Source organism: Populus alba, chromosome 8 (genome assembly GCF_005239225.2).
Source record: "Populus alba chromosome 8, ASM523922v2, whole genome shotgun sequence".
Taxonomy (NCBI): domain Eukaryota; kingdom Viridiplantae; phylum Streptophyta; class Magnoliopsida; order Malpighiales; family Salicaceae; genus Populus; species Populus alba.
Genome location: NC_133291.1, coordinates 4,780,015 through 4,800,360, shown reverse-complemented (window position 1 = coordinate 4,800,360; position 20,346 = coordinate 4,780,015). Strand labels below are relative to the sequence as shown.

At 34.0% G+C, this 20,346-nt stretch overlaps 4 protein-coding genes across 5 annotated transcripts; 2 read left to right on the top strand and 2 right to left on the bottom strand.

Annotated features, from left to right (window-relative positions):
* The first annotated feature begins 1,337 nt into the window (after positions 1-1,337).
* On the top strand, positions 1,338-2,302 carry LOC118055895 (wound-induced protein 1). The gene has a single exon (XM_035067921.2). It carries the CDS (start codon positions 1,666-1,668, stop codon positions 2,020-2,022), a length of 357 nt encoding a protein of 118 aa, XP_034923812.1. The 5' UTR covers positions 1,338-1,665; the 3' UTR covers positions 2,023-2,302.
* Positions 2,303-7,986: 5,684 nt separating this feature from the next.
* Positions 7,987-9,003, bottom strand: LOC118055880 (protein LURP-one-related 14). The gene is made up of 3 exons (XM_035067905.2): positions 8,758-9,003; positions 8,352-8,576; positions 7,987-8,118 (listed from the first exon to the last, which is right to left on the bottom strand). Exons 1-3 carry the CDS (start codon positions 9,001-9,003, stop codon positions 7,987-7,989), a joined length of 603 nt encoding a protein of 200 aa, XP_034923796.2.
* Positions 9,004-10,890: 1,887 nt separating this feature from the next.
* On the top strand, positions 10,891-14,719 carry LOC118055897 (uncharacterized). Of its 2 annotated transcripts, none has more exons than XM_035067925.2 (4): positions 10,891-11,487; positions 12,448-12,517; positions 12,610-12,708; positions 14,396-14,719. In XM_035067925.2, the coding sequence occupies exons 1-3, from the start codon at positions 11,302-11,304 to the stop codon at positions 12,660-12,662; spliced, it is 309 nt and encodes a 102-aa protein (XP_034923816.1). In that variant the 5' UTR covers positions 10,891-11,301; the 3' UTR covers positions 12,663-12,708; positions 14,396-14,719. The 2 variants fall into 2 exon arrangements, with proteins under 2 accessions (XP_034923816.1, XP_034923815.1); XM_035067924.2 differs by having other exon boundaries at positions 10,895-11,487; positions 12,610-12,703.
* Positions 14,720-14,867: 148 nt separating this feature from the next.
* Positions 14,868-17,416, bottom strand: LOC118055896 (staphylococcal-like nuclease CAN2). The gene is made up of 9 exons (XM_035067923.2): positions 17,123-17,416; positions 16,855-16,910; positions 16,636-16,750; positions 16,416-16,526; positions 16,123-16,310; positions 15,968-16,024; positions 15,530-15,689; positions 15,388-15,456; positions 14,868-15,185 (listed from the first exon to the last, which is right to left on the bottom strand). The coding sequence occupies exons 1-9, from the start codon at positions 17,273-17,275 to the stop codon at positions 15,087-15,089; spliced, it is 1,008 nt and encodes a 335-aa protein (XP_034923814.1). The 5' UTR covers positions 17,276-17,416; the 3' UTR covers positions 14,868-15,086.
* Between the last annotated feature and the right edge of the window lie 2,930 nt (positions 17,417-20,346).

Here is a 20,346-nt window from a genome sequence, read left to right as displayed (position 1 = left end):
GTTGGTTAGTCAAAAAGTTCCATCCTCCCATGGTATAATCCAAACTAGTCTTCCGCACGTTGATGAGTAGCATGCAACTAAATCATCATCCCTCATCAGGGCAACTTTGGACCCATTGGTTCTATATATTAGACACGGTAGAAAAATGATTTTTTTATATATATTTTTAAATTATTGTATCATATCTGCTGTTATAAAAATAAATTTTATTTTTTAAAAAAATAAAATTCAAGTTAACTAGGGTTAACCCGCTATCCTTATAATTATAAAAATATAATTGAGATAACTTTATAAAAAAAAAAAAAAAAAAAAAAAACACAGATACAAACTTTTAAAAAAAATTAAAAATTAATTAAATAAAAATATAAAATATTATCAAGAATGAGATCAATTTAATTTAAACTAACTTTTAAAAAAAAACAAAAAAAAATTGTTGTTCAGGCACGACTGAAATAATTAAAAAAAAATTTGTTCACAATAATGTATTTAAAAATTAAATTTAAATAAGATCATAAATAAGAAATCACGAAAAAACTCACAAGAAATTCGAAGATAATGAAAAAGTTCACGATGAATTTTCCAATAATAATTTCGAGTTTATTAACATTGTGGTTGTTGAAGGTGTGATACCAGTCGTTCATTTCTAAACCCAACTTGTTGTCCATTGAAGCTATTTGAGTGGACTCTGATCAGATCAGTGAAAAATTAATCAATGAAATCAACATGATTTGGTGAAACTTATCAGTCTCATTATGCGGTCTACACTTTGTTAAGATATGTTAACGTTTTATTTTTATTTAAAGTCCACATGTCAAAACATGTGCAGCCCCATATTCTCAATCAAATATATGTAGCATAGAAAAATCGGATACACTGAGTATTGTTTTTATGACAAGGACAGATTTTGCGTGCAAATTAAGCAATTAACTTGGTGTTCAGTCTTGTTGATTGTTTTTGATTAAGTCAATCGACGACCAAATGTAATATTCATGGACGCATAAGGTTTAAGATTTAGTGTGTTTAACGAGTTGTATGATATTTTTTAATTAAAAATATATTAAAATAATTTTTTATATTATTTTTTTATTTTTAATTAAAAAACATCAAAACACTGAAATATATTAGTTTATTATTTTTAAAATAAAAAAATAATTTCAAAAGCAGATGAAAGTATGAAACCATACAAAACAAACACTCTATCAGTATAAACAATATTTCCTTTGAAATCACCAAAGCACCCTCGACAAATAATACGATGACAAAATTATCCTCGGAAGCCCAGGTAGCATGAAAACACAGAATCAGAACCCAATCCATGCCCCTCTATAATGCTCCCCTCTCCCTATTAGAACCTCCACCAGTTCTCATTTCTCTGATAGCTATTCCTTCTAGACACATCTACCTCTCTCTAGAACTTGTCTGTCTTTCTCTTTCTATCTTGTTTGTCTAACAGGTACAGTCGAAGCTTTCCAAGAACTGGCTAACTCACAAGAAATTCTGGCAGAAATCACTGAACCAAAGCCACCAACATCATCAAGAAAGAGCCAAGAAGTGGTTCTTGCTTTCTATGAAGCCTTAAAGTCACGTGACGTGGACACGGTACACAAGATCCTAGCCCACGATCTTGAATGGTGGTTCCATGGCCCGCCATCTCACCAGTTTCTGATGCGCCTTCTCACCGGTGAACAAAACGACAACGACGTGCCGTTCGAGTTCTCGCCTATTTCCACCACCTCTTTCGGAAACATTGTGGTTGTTGAAGGGTGTGATACCAGTCGTTCCATTTCTTGGGTGCACGCTTGGACTGTTACGGATGGGGTAATTACCCAGGTTAGAGAGTACTTCAATACTTCTCTCACTGTTACTCGTCTTGGAAACCAATCACAGCCGTCTGATTTTAAGTCCAAGTCAAAGTCATCATCAACGACTGAGATTTCTCCTGTGCATTGCCCATCCGTCTGGGAGAGTAGTCTCTCCGACCGGATCGGTAAGTCCGTTCCGGGTTTGGTTCTGGCTATTTGAGTGGACTCTGATCAGGTGCATCCGGACGTATTGTAATATACTCGTAGTTTGGAATAAATAGGGTGCGCACGTGTGTTTTGTTTGTGACAGAGAGATGTGAATCATCGTCCCTTGGGTCCTGTCTGGTTTGTTTTACTGGGTCTGGTTGTCGTTTTTGTTTGCTTTTGATTGTTAAAGTTGTGAGAGTAAGTAGTAAGATGGGGAGACCTCTTTGGTTAACGCTTCATGTCCCTGTTATTTGTTATTTTCATTTCTCAATAAAGATGTGGTATTGTGATGATGATGATGATGATTTTTTTCTTCTTCTAATTTTAATTTACTGGATGCGTCGTCGCTTTTTACCGTTTTCTTTGTTGCTTGGTAAAGATTGTGGCAATAGTATTAAATAAATTGTGCACTGAGCACTGCTTTTAAAATGTATAATTAGAGAAAAATAATAAATTACCGATAAATGATTAAATGTTAAATTTAAGGAGGATGGACAACCGAGGGCAGGAGCATGTGTCGCTCTGGAGCCCTGTGGAGTGTTTCGAGGTTTTGGTCAGCGTTATTGGGTGGAGCGGAGCGGGGACAGGGCTCCATACCATTTTGGTGACAACATTGTATCTTATTCTTGGGGAATTTCTCGAGGTCAGTCCAATTTTTTTGTACATTGATGAATGAAAATTGAAATGTTATCTTATCTTTTTTTTTTTGTCTGTTTATATTTGTTTTTCTCTTTTTGGGGTTAACTTTTGTTTTTGGATTTTGAAGAGAAAACAAATTCGGACCAAAATGTATTTGCGTAGTCTTATAAGATGTTGGAAGTTTAATTAGATTGACTGAATGGAAGAAGGATGCTCTGCGGTCTACACTTTGTTATTCCAACACCATCATTTACGGTAAAATATATATATATAGCTTGGCTCGATATGTATTTTAATTACTCTTTAGTTTTAATTTCTATAAAAAATCATTTTATTTTTTATTTCAAAACAATAACAAGGAGGAAAAAAAATACTACACCATAATAATAATAATAATAATAAATATTTTAAGGATTTTATTTTATCTTCGATGCTTGGTTCATATTTTGTACTTCACAGTATATGTTTTATTAAACAATATATTTTGAAATATATAAATTTAAAAGGGGATTAATATGTATATTTGCCGTATTTTTTTTCATAATATGTATCTTTAATTGCGAAGCGATTGCATCATAAAACAAGACTAAAATATAAAATATTAGTAACAATTCATATATAGCATGTGATTTTTTTTTTCTTGGTAAACAGCACATTTCTTGTGACGTCATAATTATTAACTTAACGACCTTGTCTTGCCAGGTGAACGGCCCAGATTAGATCCTTATTGCTGATACTTCCAAACAGCACGGTGAGAGTAGGTTCATCGTAGCATCAGCGTGCACAGCCTATCGAACAATCATTTTGATGGAAGGTGTGCGAACTACATTATCAAAATAGTTTTATTTTTCGTTCGGGGATCACATAATCGAATCAATTTTGATCACATGAAAAGGAGCGACCAACAGAAGAAGTGGGTACATTCTCAATTGATAATAATTAAAAAACAAACCAAAAGAAGTGCGTCCTCATACGGGATCATCGTGGGGACTAACATGGTAACTTTTTCTCGGGGTGGGACAGCGGTCCGGTGTCCATGGGACCTTAAGACACCTCCCACTTTCCCAGCTAGCCCTCCACTTCCTTCATCCTAGCTGCGCCGGAATAAGCTACCCCTTGGTTAGTCATGGACATGAGATTCTTATACCACTAATTTTAGGTTTGAAATTGAATTTCTAAATTGTATTTTATTAAAATTTGTTTTGTCTAGTGTTATTGATTTGTATCCTATATTAAAAATAAATTTTAAGAATAAAATTATATTATTTTAATATATTTTTAAATAAAAATTCTTTAAAAATCAGCCTCTAAGATGAAAACTAGTACAAGTTTTCTGCACCGACTCTGGGAATGGAGGGCCTGTCGCTTTTGGTGTGCATTATTTGGTCACATAGTTTATCAACGTGCATGAACGTGGACATGAATATTATGAATCGAAGGAAACGGAGATTAAGCAGGTAATAACTGGAATTAATCACGAGTTGTTTTATCAACGTGCATGAACGCGGACATGAATATTATGAATCAAAGGAAACGGAGATTAAGCAGGTAATAACTTGCTTTTTTTATCCTTTATCTTAGCAATTAATCACGAGTTGTTTTTAATTATAAATCGTTAACGATGAATCGCTGAAAACACCCATACATGTGTTTCTAATGGCATAAAATCCAATATGGCACCTATCTGATCCTATGGGCCAAGAATCTAAAAAAATTCACTTGTTTTGCTGTTGAGAGATGAGGACAGCCAATCTGTTTCAATTGATTTGACTAGCAGAATAATTTGGTGTAATAATTCTAACGCTCCATAAAATTCAATTTCATTGAAGGACTAGTGTCTCCATCGCCTCGACAATGATTTTTTTTTTTTTTTAGAGTATGTTTGAAGTGTGGTTAAATTATACTTATTTTTTTTTAAATTGTTTTTTATGTAAATTTTTTTAATATATTTTTTCCCTGATGATTAAAGTTTTCATTACTCTTCAAATAAATTTTGAATAGTAAACCTCGGAAATATGTAGAAACTATTACTATTGTTTTTGCCGAAGTAGTTAATAAGCGCAAACCGGTCTGTATATATACGTGTGTGTCATTAGTCCATCGAACTTCAGGATCATGGAAAATAGATTTTATATAAAAATGCGATGGCTGATCAAGGATTATTTGCATTTTTCTTCTTAATTAAAGATAATTATTTAGTTCAAAATAGACCCATTAAAAAAGAGAATATAATTACATCGCACAGGAACTGGCTACTAAGGGGAATATACGTAGGCCAACATGAGTAGTGTCGAGAGAACAATTTCGTTGTAGATTCCGGTGTACCGGGATCCTTTATGCAGATATCAATATTCCCCATACTGATTTGGACAGTACTTCCTGCTGATATACGACTCCGAATATGCCCACCATTTCTCATACTTGCATGATCGATTAATTAGTGCAAACAATCTCTCCATCTCGATAAGAAGACCAACATGATGGAATATGAATTTTTTATAGCTTTAGATCCAGTTGAATAAATAACCGAGCCAAACAAAAGTCGACCGACAATGCCTAATTAAAATAATAATAATAAAAAAAAACATGCAGAAACTAGTCTTTGCTTTTAGATGCTGGTGGTGTCCTTCTGCCTCGGTGCCCTTTTGCTAGAATCCATCCACTTTTCTTCAAAAAGAACAACGTCGGGATTTGTCCTCGTGGGAGGAGAGAGGGGGCTAAGTCATGTGTTGATAGTTTGCAGCATCACTTGACACGTGGGTTATTCGGTTTACAATTATTTTTTAAAATTTATTTTTCATATCAATATATTAAAATGATTCTAAAAGTACTAACAAAAAAAAATATTAATTATACCGCAAAAAACAAACAAACATCCCCTAAACAATATAATATTCTCTGAGAGTTTTTTCTTTTTGGTTAAATCACACTCGTAACTAGTTATCACATTTATATGAAATGTTACACGTATGATGTAAATGAATGATGAATACAATGTGTTTACAAACAAGATAAGGATGGCCACTTCAAAGGTGGAAGAAAATGTAAGCCCATGAAATTACTATGTTTTGTTGTTTTCTTCCAGTTCACACCAATCTTGTCCTGTCATCTTCGGTGCCTCTTTTTATCCCTTTTTAATTGGTTAGAGAAGCTTTTGATTAAATCATGGTTAACCGACCAAATTTGTAGTTTTCTCTCTTCTTCTATGTATCTTGACAATAGAAGATAATTTTTCGTTATTACTTCAACTTTACACGGAACATCATTTAAATATCATCTTTACACTGAACGAGTGTCAATCCGAATTGTCAGGTGGCAGAAGTATTCGCTTTGGATCACCAGGAGGGGAAAGTGAGTAGATTTTGGATAGATTAAAAATAATAACAATAAATTAATTTTTTTAAAAAAATATTTTTAAAAATATAATATTACTAATTTTGATGGGAAGAAGATATCAAATTGAATTAGTGTTAAACAAATTATGTCGGTTGTGTTTGACCAAAAGCCCACATGCCAAAGATGGTAAGGTAATGTTTGACATTGTAGTTGAAAAGTATTTTTAAAATATTTTTTATTTTTATTTATTTAAATTAAAATATTTTTGATATTTTCAAATCACTTTGATGTGGAGATATTAAAAATTATTTTAAAAAAATAAAAAAATATATTATTTTAATATATTTTAAAAATAACCGCTATTATACTTCTAAATCCCCTCTAAATATCTAACCACAATTTAAACCCTTTACTCATGTTTTTTTTCTTAAAATTAATTATATATTCGGTAACTTTTTTAAAGAATGATTTACCTATCCCTTCGGTTTTGTTAATTTGTACACGTTGCCGCTGATAATAAAGGTGCCGGTTTTCATCGCCAAGCAAGATTTTTGCCCAAGCATTTTGGCCATATACGATTCGATAGTTTCGGGCTTATACTCTCTGACATAATTTAATTTATATCTCAAAGCTTGAATTTAGACTCGGAAGTTACACGAATCCAAAGCTATAATACACAGCAAAACTCGTTCGGATGCGGTTTTTTATTTGGATCCGTCAAATGTAGCAGGTGCCCTAATACTCTCTTTAAAAAGGGATCATCGATCATCTACAATGTGCTTTTTAAAAAAATTTAATTTTTTTTTCTTTAAGTTAATATGTTTTTGATGTTTTCAAATTATTTTAATGTGTTGATCTCAAAAATAATTTTAAAAAAAATAAAAAAATATTATTGAAATGTTTTTCTAAATAAAAAGTACTTTGAAAAAAAGAAACAGCAATCACACTTTCAAACACGCATTAAAAATCTTGATGGCTTAAAAATATAAAGCAAATATCTCAAATTGGATGACACATGTCTATAAGATATAATGACAACACCCTTGTATAGGATGCTCAACGAGATCCTATAGATCGATTAAATTTTTGATATGATTGATTCACTCAAAAACTAATTTGGGTTATAGCTGAATGCACTGCCTCCTAATTAAATTTGAAATTTATTTTAACAAATTAAAGTAATAAAACATATATTTATTAAATAAAAGCATGCGTTATTGAATTGAACTGAACTGAAAATAATTATTTTTAATTTTAAATATAAAAAAATATTTTTTTCTCAAAAAAAAAAAAAAAACTCTGTATTCTTCTTTTTACTCAAGTCTAAATATTCTCTGCAACTAATAACGTATATGCACGAGCTCACAAGGCTCCTTCCTATCTCCTACCCAAACCAACTTAGATATTAAAGGGCACCCAACCTTTTCAAAAATACTTATTTTGCAAGTGTACTAGCGATCTAAATCCAGTATTTTACGCCTTCTAATTTATAACAACCATGAGAAAACCATAATTTTTTAAAGGTTTCCAATAACCTCGTCACGTTGATTTCTTCAGGACAAGAAAAGGTAAGGGGAACAGTCTTTGGAAAGAGTCTTTCGAGACCTGCCTATGAATCTTTTTGTTCCCGTTCAAGCAGGCGAGAGCGATCTTCCCGTTCAAACTTGATAATTATGAAAGGTCACAATTAAGCAGCGGCTATGGAAGCAACGACTTGACAAGGAATCATTCACAGTACTCCATGTGATTTTCTCGGAGAAAATGAGGTCTACGGGCATTTTCATGACAGATGGATCCACTTTTACACAGGAGAAGATACGATTGCTATATCTAATAATTTCTTTGATTTGACAACAATAGATTAAAAGTGACATCCATTAATATACTCGAGTCCTTCCGAGTACAGAGATAATGCAAGGAAATAAAAAAAAAGATTAACAAACATCAGGAACAATTTCGAAGCCTCGTTGCAGAATACTGGTGAAGAAAAGGGACCACTTGTTCAAGGGGTGTCATTCTCATCAAGAATTACCAGCAATGCCACGATGAATGCATAATCAACCTCTGGATAAACTTTAACCTTGTATTTCTCCTTTCCCTTGCAGAAACTTTCAAGAGTGAAGTTATGTTTGACCTGTAAAATATCGTTACATTAATAAATCATACATGCTATCGGTTAAAATTATATATCCATCGTTATTTAATAGAAAAAGAAACTATATATATATATATATATATATATATATATATATATATATTCAACAATATTGTTGAACATTGTCAAACAGATGTTCGCATTTTCATATTCCGAAGCCAAATTATTATGGAAACTAAAAATATATAAGCATAAAAGCTATTCGTTAGTACCTCTGCAATGAGTCTACGGCCTTCATAAACTTTGAATGACAAGGATGTGTAAGCTCCAGTTATATGGAAGTCAGGTTCCTTTTTCTTGAAGTTGTTTGCCAAGAAGACATTGATCTGTTTTTTTATCTGGAGAGGATGAGATTGCTTCACAGAGAAGAGGATATTGCTGGTGTCGTGTGTGCTTGCACCTGCGTGAGCCTTCCATTTATGTTGAAATGCAAGTGCCTTGACATAAAAAAAATAGCAGTAAAACATAGACATCTTCAGGTTCTTCAATAAATGCAATATCAATATATTCTGGCAATTTATTACTTCTTAAAAAATTATAAGGAATAATATATATGATCTTCTTTTTTCACGCTAGCTAGCTAGGATTGATTTTCACGAGAGATTAATTGTCAATTACCTTTCCCCGCAATGTGAGGATTGGAAAACCAGCAGGATCAAGCAAAACTCTTTTCAGCTTGAAGTTCCAGACACCACCATCTACGTTCAGGAGAAAGTTTCCACTGAGATCAAACACTTGAAATTGCGAACTGGATAGTTTATTAATCTTCTTCTTGACAATCAACTCAAGGGGGTAAGGAGTACAATAGCTTTCCCCAATAACACTAACAGGAGGAACCCCATAAGCCCACTCAGGAACCTTCATTGAATTGCCTGAAAACCTGTGGGAAACTAGCTAGCTGGAAGACAATCAAATGCTTCTTTTTTTGTCGCCAAATAATTGCGGTTTGTGCTTGGTTATTTATCCAAAAACTGCTGGTTTGATTTGTTTCCTATTTTTTTAGTTGTCTTCTTTATGTTCATCGTATCTTTTTACGTAGAATATTTTGACTGAACATTTTCTATAATTGGAGGGGTACAGGTACATACTCTATCCCTTTTTGTCTGAAAACGGATCTTCCTCGTTTCAAATGAGAATTTTTGTTGGGAGGAGTTTCCAAATGAACGTTGGAGAGCGTTCTGTCCTATTGATAGGTCTTCTTTTTTTTGGCTTTGGTCAGCAGTTGTAATGGCTTCGTTTGACGTGGCCTGATGACCTAATCATGTAAAAAACCTCTACTTTGTATGGTGGAGTAATTTCATTTTTTCTCCTCTTGAGTCTTGCTAGGTATTTTATCATGGTGATCGAACAAACTAGAGGAAATCTTGAAACAGGAAGCCAAGGCTCGATTGTATTGCAGTGAAATTTATAGAGCAATTTTCTTTCTTTCTATGTCGAAAACAAATTAGAAAATAATCTTTCTATTTTTTGCGTTTGCATTTTGCAACAAAGAATTCAAAGACTTATTTGGTCTCCTGTGTAATAGAATCAGCAATCAGCATTCTGCAGGCTGCAAGATTATGGAAACTAAAAAGCTGTAAATATATTGATAAATATCAGTTTGGAATCGAAATCGTGTTGAACCAACTTGGAATTACGTTTCCCTTCCTTCCTTCCTCCTTTTTTATGAATGAAAAGGATTCGTAGATCAAGAGACAACAAAAAGGGCCGGGCTGTGCCCTACAAGAGTTAATACAAAGAAGGCAAAAATCTAAAACAAAAGGAAACAAATCCTTGAATACAGAGCCAAACTATCAATTCGTAAAAAAACAAAACATACTTTGGATTGTTAAGAGCCTTATAGAGCAGCTTAGAATTGCGAAACCTACTCCTTACGATATCAAAAATCCACATTTGCAAACAACTTCCTCGGAGAGCTGAGCATTATCGTGAATTCTGCAGTTTCTCTCTTTCCGAGTCATATATTGTGACCCTCCAAGCTATCCTGAGAGGAGCAGACAAGAAAGTCTTCTTTTCAAAGTCAATTTTGGCCCATTGAAACTCTTAATCCCAGCTGACAACAGTTCTATTAATACAGCACAATCGCAGAATTGATTTCCAAATGTTTTGAGAGAATGCCCAACTCAAAAACAAATGATCACCATCTTCCATGTTATCACCAATGTAGAAAAGACAATCACTATTAATACTTGTGTCCATCTTAATCTGTTTCATCTCTGTAGACAATCTGTTAAGACAGCAAGCTATGCCGTGAAGCTATACCTTGGTAGATTCCAAGTGCCCGAAATAAGAATATGCCAGTCAACACGAGGCTTCTTGCTTCTTATGTGTTCCCTGGCAGTCTTGGTAGAGAAATTCCAATCCGCGGTAAGCTTCCAGTTGATGATCTAGTTGATATTCAAGGTGGTTTATGTGGTGTTCTAACTCCAGAAACTATGGTAGAGAAAGGATTAGTTGGTAGAGAAATTCTCACAACTTTTCTTGATTTCAAACTAAAATGACAAAGTAAATAACAATCCGACATCTCCCTTTCTCAAAGAATGATACCTCAAGAGTTTTAAACTATACTATTTCAAGAAAAATATATATGAGAAATATTTATTTTTTCAAAGATAGGGATTACAAATAGGATTAGCCGTAATTCAATTAGATCACGGGTTTAGTTTAACTAGGTCAGATGGGAATTAAGTCGTCCTACGAGGCTAGGAGAAAAGAGAGTCTCTCCATGCCTTCGCCACTTCACATCCCACCCTACAAATCTGAAGACCTTTTTTTAATTATAAATAAATAAAGAATAGGTTGAAAAGAATCCTCCCAGGAAATCACCGTTATCATGGATATCATCAGATGAGGAAGCTGTTCAAACAACAGATAAGGATTGGATATAAAAAAGAAAAAAGGAAAAGAAAAACAAAAGCAAAGTAAAGACCCCAAAAATAGAAAGAAACAAAAGCCCAATAAAACTGACAAAAACCCCCCGCGAAAAATTGTCGATCCTTTTCTCTTGTACGGGAAAGTCACTTCCTTCCACAGGCAAACTCCTAGAACTCACCAAAAGAGTCTCTTCACACAAGCCAAAACACAAAAGAAGCATCCTGCCCATCACTCCATCGCGGTCGGGTGAGGTCCGGGTTGACTCGGAGCGTTTGAAGGTCAAAAGGGATGGAAAATAGTTCTCTTATTTTGGATGGCCAAAAACGGGTGCCCTTAGGTCTGGTTGTATCTGATTGTGCTAAAAGATGGTTTCAAGATACATTAAAGGAAGCAAAGACTGGTGATATTACCATGCAAGTTCTTGTGGGTCAGATGTATTTTAATGGCTATGGTGTCCCTAAAGATGTTGAAAAGGTTTATCTTTTTTCTTTCTTTGATTGTTTATTTTATGGTTCTTTATGTTCTTTTCTTTCTGGGTTTTCTTTGTATTGTTGGTTTCTTTAATTTTATTGTTCTTAGCGTTGTATTTAGTTCTAAGATCAGGATGCAGCCGTTGATGTGCGATTTCAAGGTTTTGTGTAAGTTGTAAGAAAATATTGGATTTTTGAGTGTTATGTTGCCTTTGGCTTTAAAAAATGGAAAACTCAATTTATATTAGGTTGCAGGTATTCCTTTCCAATTTCTTCCGCTTGTTTGTTTAGTTGTGTATATAATTTGGGTTGAGAATATTATATCGCATTCCAAGGCTGCTACATTTGTTTGCTTTTGAGGAAATTGGGAAAAGGAACAGAAAATTAGAACTTTTAAATACATCCGTAGCCTTCGTTGCTGTTGTTTAAAGATTAGTAAAGAATTACTACTGTGCATTAGTTGCATAAAGCAAAATGGAAATGGGTTTAAGTTTATATGGCCCAAAGATAAGATTCTTCCATCGGCAGTTGGCATCCATATTGCAAATTGGTATATACAATTTTGACGTTTGAGAGGTCACTGGAAGCCTGGTGGATATAGGAAATTTTTACTTTTAAATTGACATTTAGAACTGTGAGCTAAGCTTGATTTTCGCTATTTAGATTGAAAGGGTTGGAAAGTGTCTTTGTAGAATCATTTGTTTCTAATTGTGACAAATACCAAAGTTTTATCATTTTCTATTCAACATGAGAGGGCGTGTTCAGTGAAATGTTTACAGTGACAGTCTCATAGTATGTGTTTGATAAAGGCTTTTTGTTTCATTGCTAATCCTACAGTCCTACCAGCTATTCTTAGCCTTCCATTTGTCAATTTACCTGCTTAATCTTCAGTTTTGTACTGCCCCCCAATCTCTTTGGTTGTGAATTTTCCATTCTAAATGATCTTCATAAACTCATGTTTAAGGGAAGTGATTGGATGAGTAGAGCTTCAAAACGTCGAATGTCGGTGTGGAAAGTAAGCGATAAACGTCCAGGTACATATACCCTCCCTCCCTCCCTTCTTCTCAGTGGTATTTTAGAGTATGGCTATGTTTGTTTTACGTGACTTTTATCTGGACTCCTTTAGGTTATAATGCAAGTGACTCAGATTCAGATGAAGTGGAGGATGACAGGAAATAAGACCAGACATTCTTAGTCTTGACAAAATCACAAATGAGAATGTGAGGTGAATCTACCATTGTTGCTGCTAATTTGCTAATTTCTTGTTTTTGATTGATTCTATTTCCACTTCCCTTCCATGTACCAGTTGAAAACTCATCTTTCGTACCAGTTTGTCTAAGAAAATTAACCATTACTGGATGCACAAGAATAACTTTTAAAATTTATGACATGCTTAATATGTTGGGTCATGTTCAGCTTCAATAGAAGCTCTTGCTACGCTGTTGATTTGTTCATTCCTAACAAAGTGTGGGAATCACTGTGTTTTATCCTCTTGCGGCTTTGAAAACCACAAATGAGGAGAAAGCTCCCAAAGTAACGCCATAGTGCTTAAGATTATGTAACATAATTTGCTGTTGGCAATGTTGCGCTCAATGATCTTAAGTGGTTTCAGGGTGTAATTGTCAACTGCTATGAAGTTGCCATAACAAATCAGGATATCCACTGGACTTGCATATTGGCTTATAAAACAGAGCCAGGAAGTAAGACAGAATAGCTTCCACTCTACCCCCCTGTCCAAATTATTAAAAAGCTTTCTTTTCTATGCATACCTTATGGTGCCAATTGAATCCTAGAGTTTCTCCTGCTGTCATGATCTTTTTCTATAATGCTTGCTTTATTTTCTTGAGCTCTTGATCTTAAGCTGGACTGAAATAGCTTTCAAGTATTCAATTTGATCCATTTTACTTCTTTATGCCCACATTGGATATCTGAGATTATTTTATATTGGCAAATAAAGACAAAATGAGATGATGATAGGGATATATGGTCCAGCAGAACTGAGGAATTTCCTTTTCTTTCTTAATGTTGCATGACTCTGTTAAATTTTTGCTCATTCACTAGAATAAGTAAATTTTGTTGACATTTGATGTATCCAAGATGTACGAATGTGTATTCAGGCCTCAATCAATCTATTCTTTAGAAGTCAAGGGCTTGCTTGTGCCATTGACCTGATGGACATGACTATGACTACCAGACATAACTCTTTTTGACATTGCACCCACATTAATCATCCTCCTTAATGATTTTGCATGTTGTTAGTCTCAAACTCGATAGTTATAGCCCTTGCCATGAATAGGCATTGTCCTTGGATAAAGCATCTTGACACCGCAAATTCATGGGCTTGCTTTTTTGGATTTAGAATGGATCGATCATTTTTTTACAGTATGCTGAATTGGCCTGTCTATGCATGACTAGCTTGTAGTGATTATGAATTTCACTTTATCATCAATGGTTTGTAGTGATTCTATAAAGTCAATGGTATTTCCTAGAAGAAGGTGAGAGAAGCTTTAATCTCCATTTAATATTAGCAAGAGAGATATAATTGCAGAGCATACCTTCATAAAACTTAGAGTGACCACCTGTTGAGAGCACGGTAAGCAACAGCTGACACTGCTGGTTTGGACAGCAGCGCATTGAGCTCTGGTTTTTATGAGGATTTTGTCAGCAAGCCATGAAATGTGTTTGGAGGGATTAAGCTGTATAATGCTTTGAAGTAGAAAGATTTAGGAGTATAAACAGCTGAGGTCTTGTTAGGCGTGAATGGCTGGTTGGTCAGGTTGATGGTCAGCCAGTAGAAGAAAATTGGACACTGGGAAGATATAAAGCTATTAATTGTATTTTGCATTTCATAAATGGATTTTAGCAAGTTGTGAAGAGCTTTCATACTGAATTGTGTTTATTGTCTTTTGCAGTGTATTTTTCAGCTGCGCTGTCTCTTTGAAAGTCCTGACGCCGATGATATCCTTCCCTCCTGTTAAAACTTTTTAGATTTAGTTTTCCTTTGTATTATCCAACTATAGTCTCTAGGTATGTTTCCGGACCATTTCCGGAAAGAATTTCTCCTATTTCTCTTTCTTTACCACAAACAGTTTAGCACCATGTGGAATGAAGAGGTTGCTCGTATGGTTTCGCTTGGAAACATCTTCGATTATGTATTTTAATTGGTCCTTGGTACATTTGCCTCGAGCAAAGAAACAGGAATATTGCATATAAAACGTGTTCCATTCTCTTCCCCATTTGCAATTGATTATCTGATATTCATGGTTTCAGTTTAGAGGTGAGATTCTAGCCTAGCACGCTTGTTATTTCCCTCCTTCTATCCTCTTTAAGTTCTTGATCATTGACAGATATTTTACTGGCTCTCAACAACTTTTTCAACCAATATTGAATAACCAAAACTTGAATTAGCATTTAGCATAAATATGTACAAGATTTCTAGACAAATTCCATGTTGATACGGGGTACAATTAACAGGTTGCTAGTTGCTAGTTGCTGAAGCCTGGTTCGGGTCATGCCTGCGTAATATGGTTCTAGGCAGGCTCCTTCCCACCCAAAAGAGAACTCACGCCTGTCTGGAATCTGGATGGGTTAATTAGGACAATACTATCTGCCTTCGCGTCTGTCCTTTCTCCATTCCCATGGCTTCTCAGGATTTGGTGAAGCCCATAACCCCACTCGCTTTGCTCGAGCCTCCTTTTCCCACTAGTAAGATGAATACAAATTACAATAATTAGGTTACGAAAGTGTCAGAAATGTTTTAAGAAGTTTGGTGGTTATTAAAAATATGGATATTATATTAAAAAATTCTCTCTGCTGGGTGAGGTTTCAATCTTATTATATTCACTAAAATAAAGGTGTAAGTAATTTCCAGTGCGGGAGTTAGCTAAGAATAATGGCCACTTACTGTTTCTAGTTCCCAGCGTTGATCATATGCAGTATAATGCCATGCGAGCCCCTTCTTGAGCATTATTTCCTATTACACATTTTAGAAATCTCATAAACCACTAATAAATCAGAAAGACAAGTTCGAGAAAATGGGGACATACCTGTACAAATATTCCATTGCAATATATATCACCTACACAGCGGCCATAACGATCTTCTCCATAAACAAAGATTCTCAAACACTTGCCCTGAACAAGATTAGCAAGCTCCTCTTTCGCCTCTTTCCCATATGGCATTGCACTCTCAGGTGCATCTATGCCCCTATATCGTTTCCACTCCAGATACATTAACCTCTTATGCAGTCCGCAGACTATTCAGAGACTGGGGGGGGGGGGGGGTATGTTTGTTTTTGGCAGTGAAACCATGTTTTATAAAATTTTAAAAAAAATTGAAATTAATTTATTTTTTTGTTTTTGAATCATTTTTAAAAATATAAAAAAAATATATTATTTTCATATACTAGATAAAAAGTATTTTAAAAAACAGCCACCGCTACCCTTCTAAACACCCCCGTGAATCTTATGGGGAGCAGATGTTACCTTAATCGAATGCGATACTTTCGAGCAAGAATCTCCTGATTTTGAATATTTAACACCCTGCGCGCAAAAGAGTTTGCAAAGCATTTGTTGGAAAGGGATTTGTCGCCCGAGTATTCATTAAACAAAATTCATACAAGAGAAATCAGAAAACCAACCGATATCCTGCTTCAACAATTTTTTTATGAAGCGCATCTGCCTTCCCATAGTTCCTCTCTGCCCGAGCTTTAGATCTCTGAACAGTAGCCGTTTGAACCTCCCTTGGAACATAAGCTGACTCCCTGGGGTCGGTCGTGCTAACATAAACTGTAATGGTGTCTCCATCAGCTACGGCTTTTGCATCCACCTGGGTTAATTAAATCAAATTGTCTATCACATGAAACCTATTCTCAGAAATAAATTGATTGTAAATGAATTCAAAGTTTGAGCAAGGGCTATTGCTATAATTAACTGGTAGTGTTGGCATCTCAAACTTGACCCCTTCAGGCAATGATGTTGGGATCCCAGTAGAAACTTGAACAAGCGCGTGAGCAAGTGGGAGACCATAGAAAGCCAATAAACCCTGTGAGGTAAAATAGGAACAATAATCTTGTATTAAACCTACGCTGATGTAGTAAACATTATGCACCTCAACAAATCTAATGCCATGGAAGGTGGTTTTCAATTCGTACCTCAACATCTGACTTCTGGTGTCTCTTCAAGGTCTGAATAATCAGCCTAGCAGCTTCTTCAGGAGTTTTTGGTGGGGGTTTCGCTTCTTTCCAGGCCTCCAACAACTTTCTATACCTTCATAAAAGTCCAAAATTTATACTAGCTACATATTACTACATGCTTGTAACTTTGCAATCATACAACCTGCAGAGAATTAGGGATTGTGGCGTAATTATTACCAGTTAGCTTGAGCCTTCTTGGATGAAACCACATGCTTACCAAGTCCTTCTGGGACCTTAAGAAAAAACAAACAGAAGACACTCTAAACTCTAAAGATCATAAAAATAAGGTAAATCATAGCATGGTAATTAAAAAAAAAAAAAAAAAACGGAAGTTCCATGATCACTCAGATCGATCAGGAATTTAATTGCACCATGAGAAAAGTCAACCATTAACAGAGACAGCCAGAATTTCAAGAAAGATTAAAACATAAGCAAGAAAGAATACCTGAGAGGTGATTTCAAAGTGTAACAAGTCACGGGCAAGAGCTGAAACACCAACTGTGGCTGCTGATACACCGTGAGGTCCCAACGAATCAGAGTCCCCTGCTTCTGTTGGATTGCAACAATGCCCACACAGGAATCTCAGGGCATTTCCCATTTTCAATTCGAGATTTGTTTTCTATTAAAAGAGAAGGTTTGATTTATCAAGAAAGAAAGAACATTGTTTCCTTTGAACTTTTTCGTTGAGAAGGAGAGAGAACAGGGGGGGTTAGGTGCGGGTGTAGAATTTTGGGCAGGAATCTTGAGCGAAGAAATTAATGAATACGAAGGAAGAAGAATACGTGGCAGTGTTTGATTTGGTAGTTTCTGTTTAGTGGAGAGGTTAGAAGACGCTTTTATAAGCAACGCTGAAATCACGCGCTTGTAACAGACGTCACTTCAATCTCTCTCTCTCTCTCACTGCTCAGTTTACCAAAAAAAGAAAAGAAAATCACGCGCCTGCTTTCCAACATCCAACGTTCCTTGCAAATGACAGTTAATTATTATAAGCAAGAACGTAATAATCTCCAGTTCACAGGGGTAAAATGGGTCTTAACTGGTCTCTTGACCTTTTTGGTGAGGAAAAAAAAAAGAAAAATGGACTGGGAAAGTTTCTCGTTCTTCATTTTTTGTGGTTTAGTGGAAAAGGTTTGACTGTCGATAAAAAGAAGACAACACTGAATGATAAAATTTCAAAGATTTCAATTTTAAAAGAAATGCATTGTTCGCGTTTGATAAAAAATAAAAATAAAAATTGAGAAGGAGCCTTTTTCTTCGATAAAACTTTTCTTGAGCTACTTTTTAGGCATAAGTCCTGAAACAGTGGTTTTAAGCAATCATGCATCCTCAGCTATTATTAATTTTCTCATGACCTGCTCTAAGATTTAAACTTCAAGTGAAACAGAAAACATATGGACCAGACCGGCCATATACAAATCAAATTAATTCTTTAAAGGCATCGTATATGTGATATCTTAGAAGAAGAAAAAATATCATTAAAAATTTTAATTTATTTTTGCAGTATTAAATTGTTAGTAGAAATTATGTGGGTTTTTTTTAACTAATTTATGAAAAATTTTAATTAGCGATAAAAAAAACATGATTTTTCTAGGGTCGATTTTAGATTTCTAAACCAAAAAACAATCCTGTTTTTTCATTTTTTGCTTTCCAGTGGAGATGTCTGTCCTTTTCTTTTCACCAGTTTAATATCTCCTCTCTTTTCTAAGAATCCGAGTTTATTTTTTTCCAAATCTTCTTGTTGATGGGAAGAAAATCGCGTGCGTATATATATATATATATATATATAAGGTTGTGATAAAACTTAACATGAAAAATTAGCTTATACATCACGTACTGTGATCTGGACATGGACGTGTAAGCTTGATATCAGCTTTGTGCATGAAAAAAATAGCTTTTCACGTACTGTGATCAGTGAAATATTAGTAATAAATTCATCAACTAAGAAAAGGATGTTTGATTTGATTTACGTAGTATTTGTTGCAGTGTGATCAGTAACAACAACAAAAAAAGTGGTGTCATCCTACATATACTTGTAGAGAATCTTACAGTAAATACTTAGAAAAGTTTGTGTTTGTGTGGCATCTTGTTCTAACTCCTTGCAGGTCAAAAAAAAAAAAAAAGGAAAAGGTTCGATGTGTATGGGGGGGGGGGGGGGGGGAGAGCTCTGAGAGAGAGAGAAATACTTTTTATGAAAAGTATAGTTTTGAAATCTAGATCTACAGGTTAACCTGAAATTGGTCATATTTGTTTTTTAAAAAATAGTTTTGGGAAATCATTTTCCAGACTTTCCTTTATTTGTTTTTCATTAAAAAAGTTGGTCAACGAAAAATATTTTCTAGTCAATTTCAGTCAAAAAAAAATTTGCTTGGTTTTCAGGAAAATATTTTCCTCTAGCTATGTTTGTTTTTCGGAAATGGTGGGAAATCACTTTCCAAACTTTCTTGTATTTGTTTGCCAATAGAAAAGTTAGATCAATGAAAAACACTTCCCAGTAAAAGAAAAATTCAGCTTGGTTTTTAGAAAGTGTCTTCCTGAAAAATTTAGGGGGAAAACACTTTCCGGAAAATTATAAAAAATTTAGAAATATCATTATTTTGCTAATTATATCAAATTTGATCCTCAAACTTTTTATTACTATATATATTTTGTTTTGAATATTTATTTTTCAATTTCATCTCTTAAAAATTTATTTTTATATTAACTTTGTTTCCTTATTTTTTATAATTGTTATTTGCTTTTTTCTTATCATATTTTTATTGAAATTTTTTATCTATCAAATTTGGTCCTCATTCTTTTGATTGTTACTTATTTTATTTGAAATAATTTATGAAATATTGATTATTATTATTTTAATTTCTTCATCTTTTATTTTTAAAAAAAAAAAATTATATTTGATCTCTATTATTTTGATTATTATTTATTTTATTTGAGATAATTTATGAAATTATATTTTTTTTTTCAATTTCATTCTCATTCAACTTTTTAATTTGTAAGATTTGTTCCTCATTATTTTAATAAACTTGAAAAAAATAAAATATTAATAAGTTATTTTCCAGCTTATTTTCCATGACATAACCAAACACTTCACTGAAAAGTGTTTTCCAATTTATTTTCCATTACACTACCAAACATCAAAAAATATTTTCTCGGAATTCACTTTCCTGAAATTTACTTTTTCTGGAATTCACTTTCTAAAAGGTTAAGTTGAAGAAAAAATATGAAAATAAAAAACCTGGTATGGTTAAGCTGACAAAGCGGGTTGAATCAGCTATTTTGTTGACGCAACAAGATCCAGTCAAAAATTTATTAATTTTTTATATAAAAAATAACCTGAATGACTTGATAACCCGTTTAAAAGTAGGAATTTGGATTTTAAACAGGGTTGAGTCTAAAATTTCTTGTGAAAAGGATAAAATTTGATCGTTTAGGCCTTGGCCCAAGTGACATGTTATGGTCAATAGCCACCTACGACGTGGGGTGATGGCTATGTCGTTTGGGTTGACCATGAAGGTCGTTTTTTTTTTTTTAATGAAAATACATGTACCAATCGTGTATAACGGGTAATTGAATTGAAACTTAATTTCAGGATAAAGGACTATCTTAAATTAGAGATATCTTTCCTTTTCTTTTTTCACGAATTTAAAATCGTAGAGGATTTGCTCGGAGAAC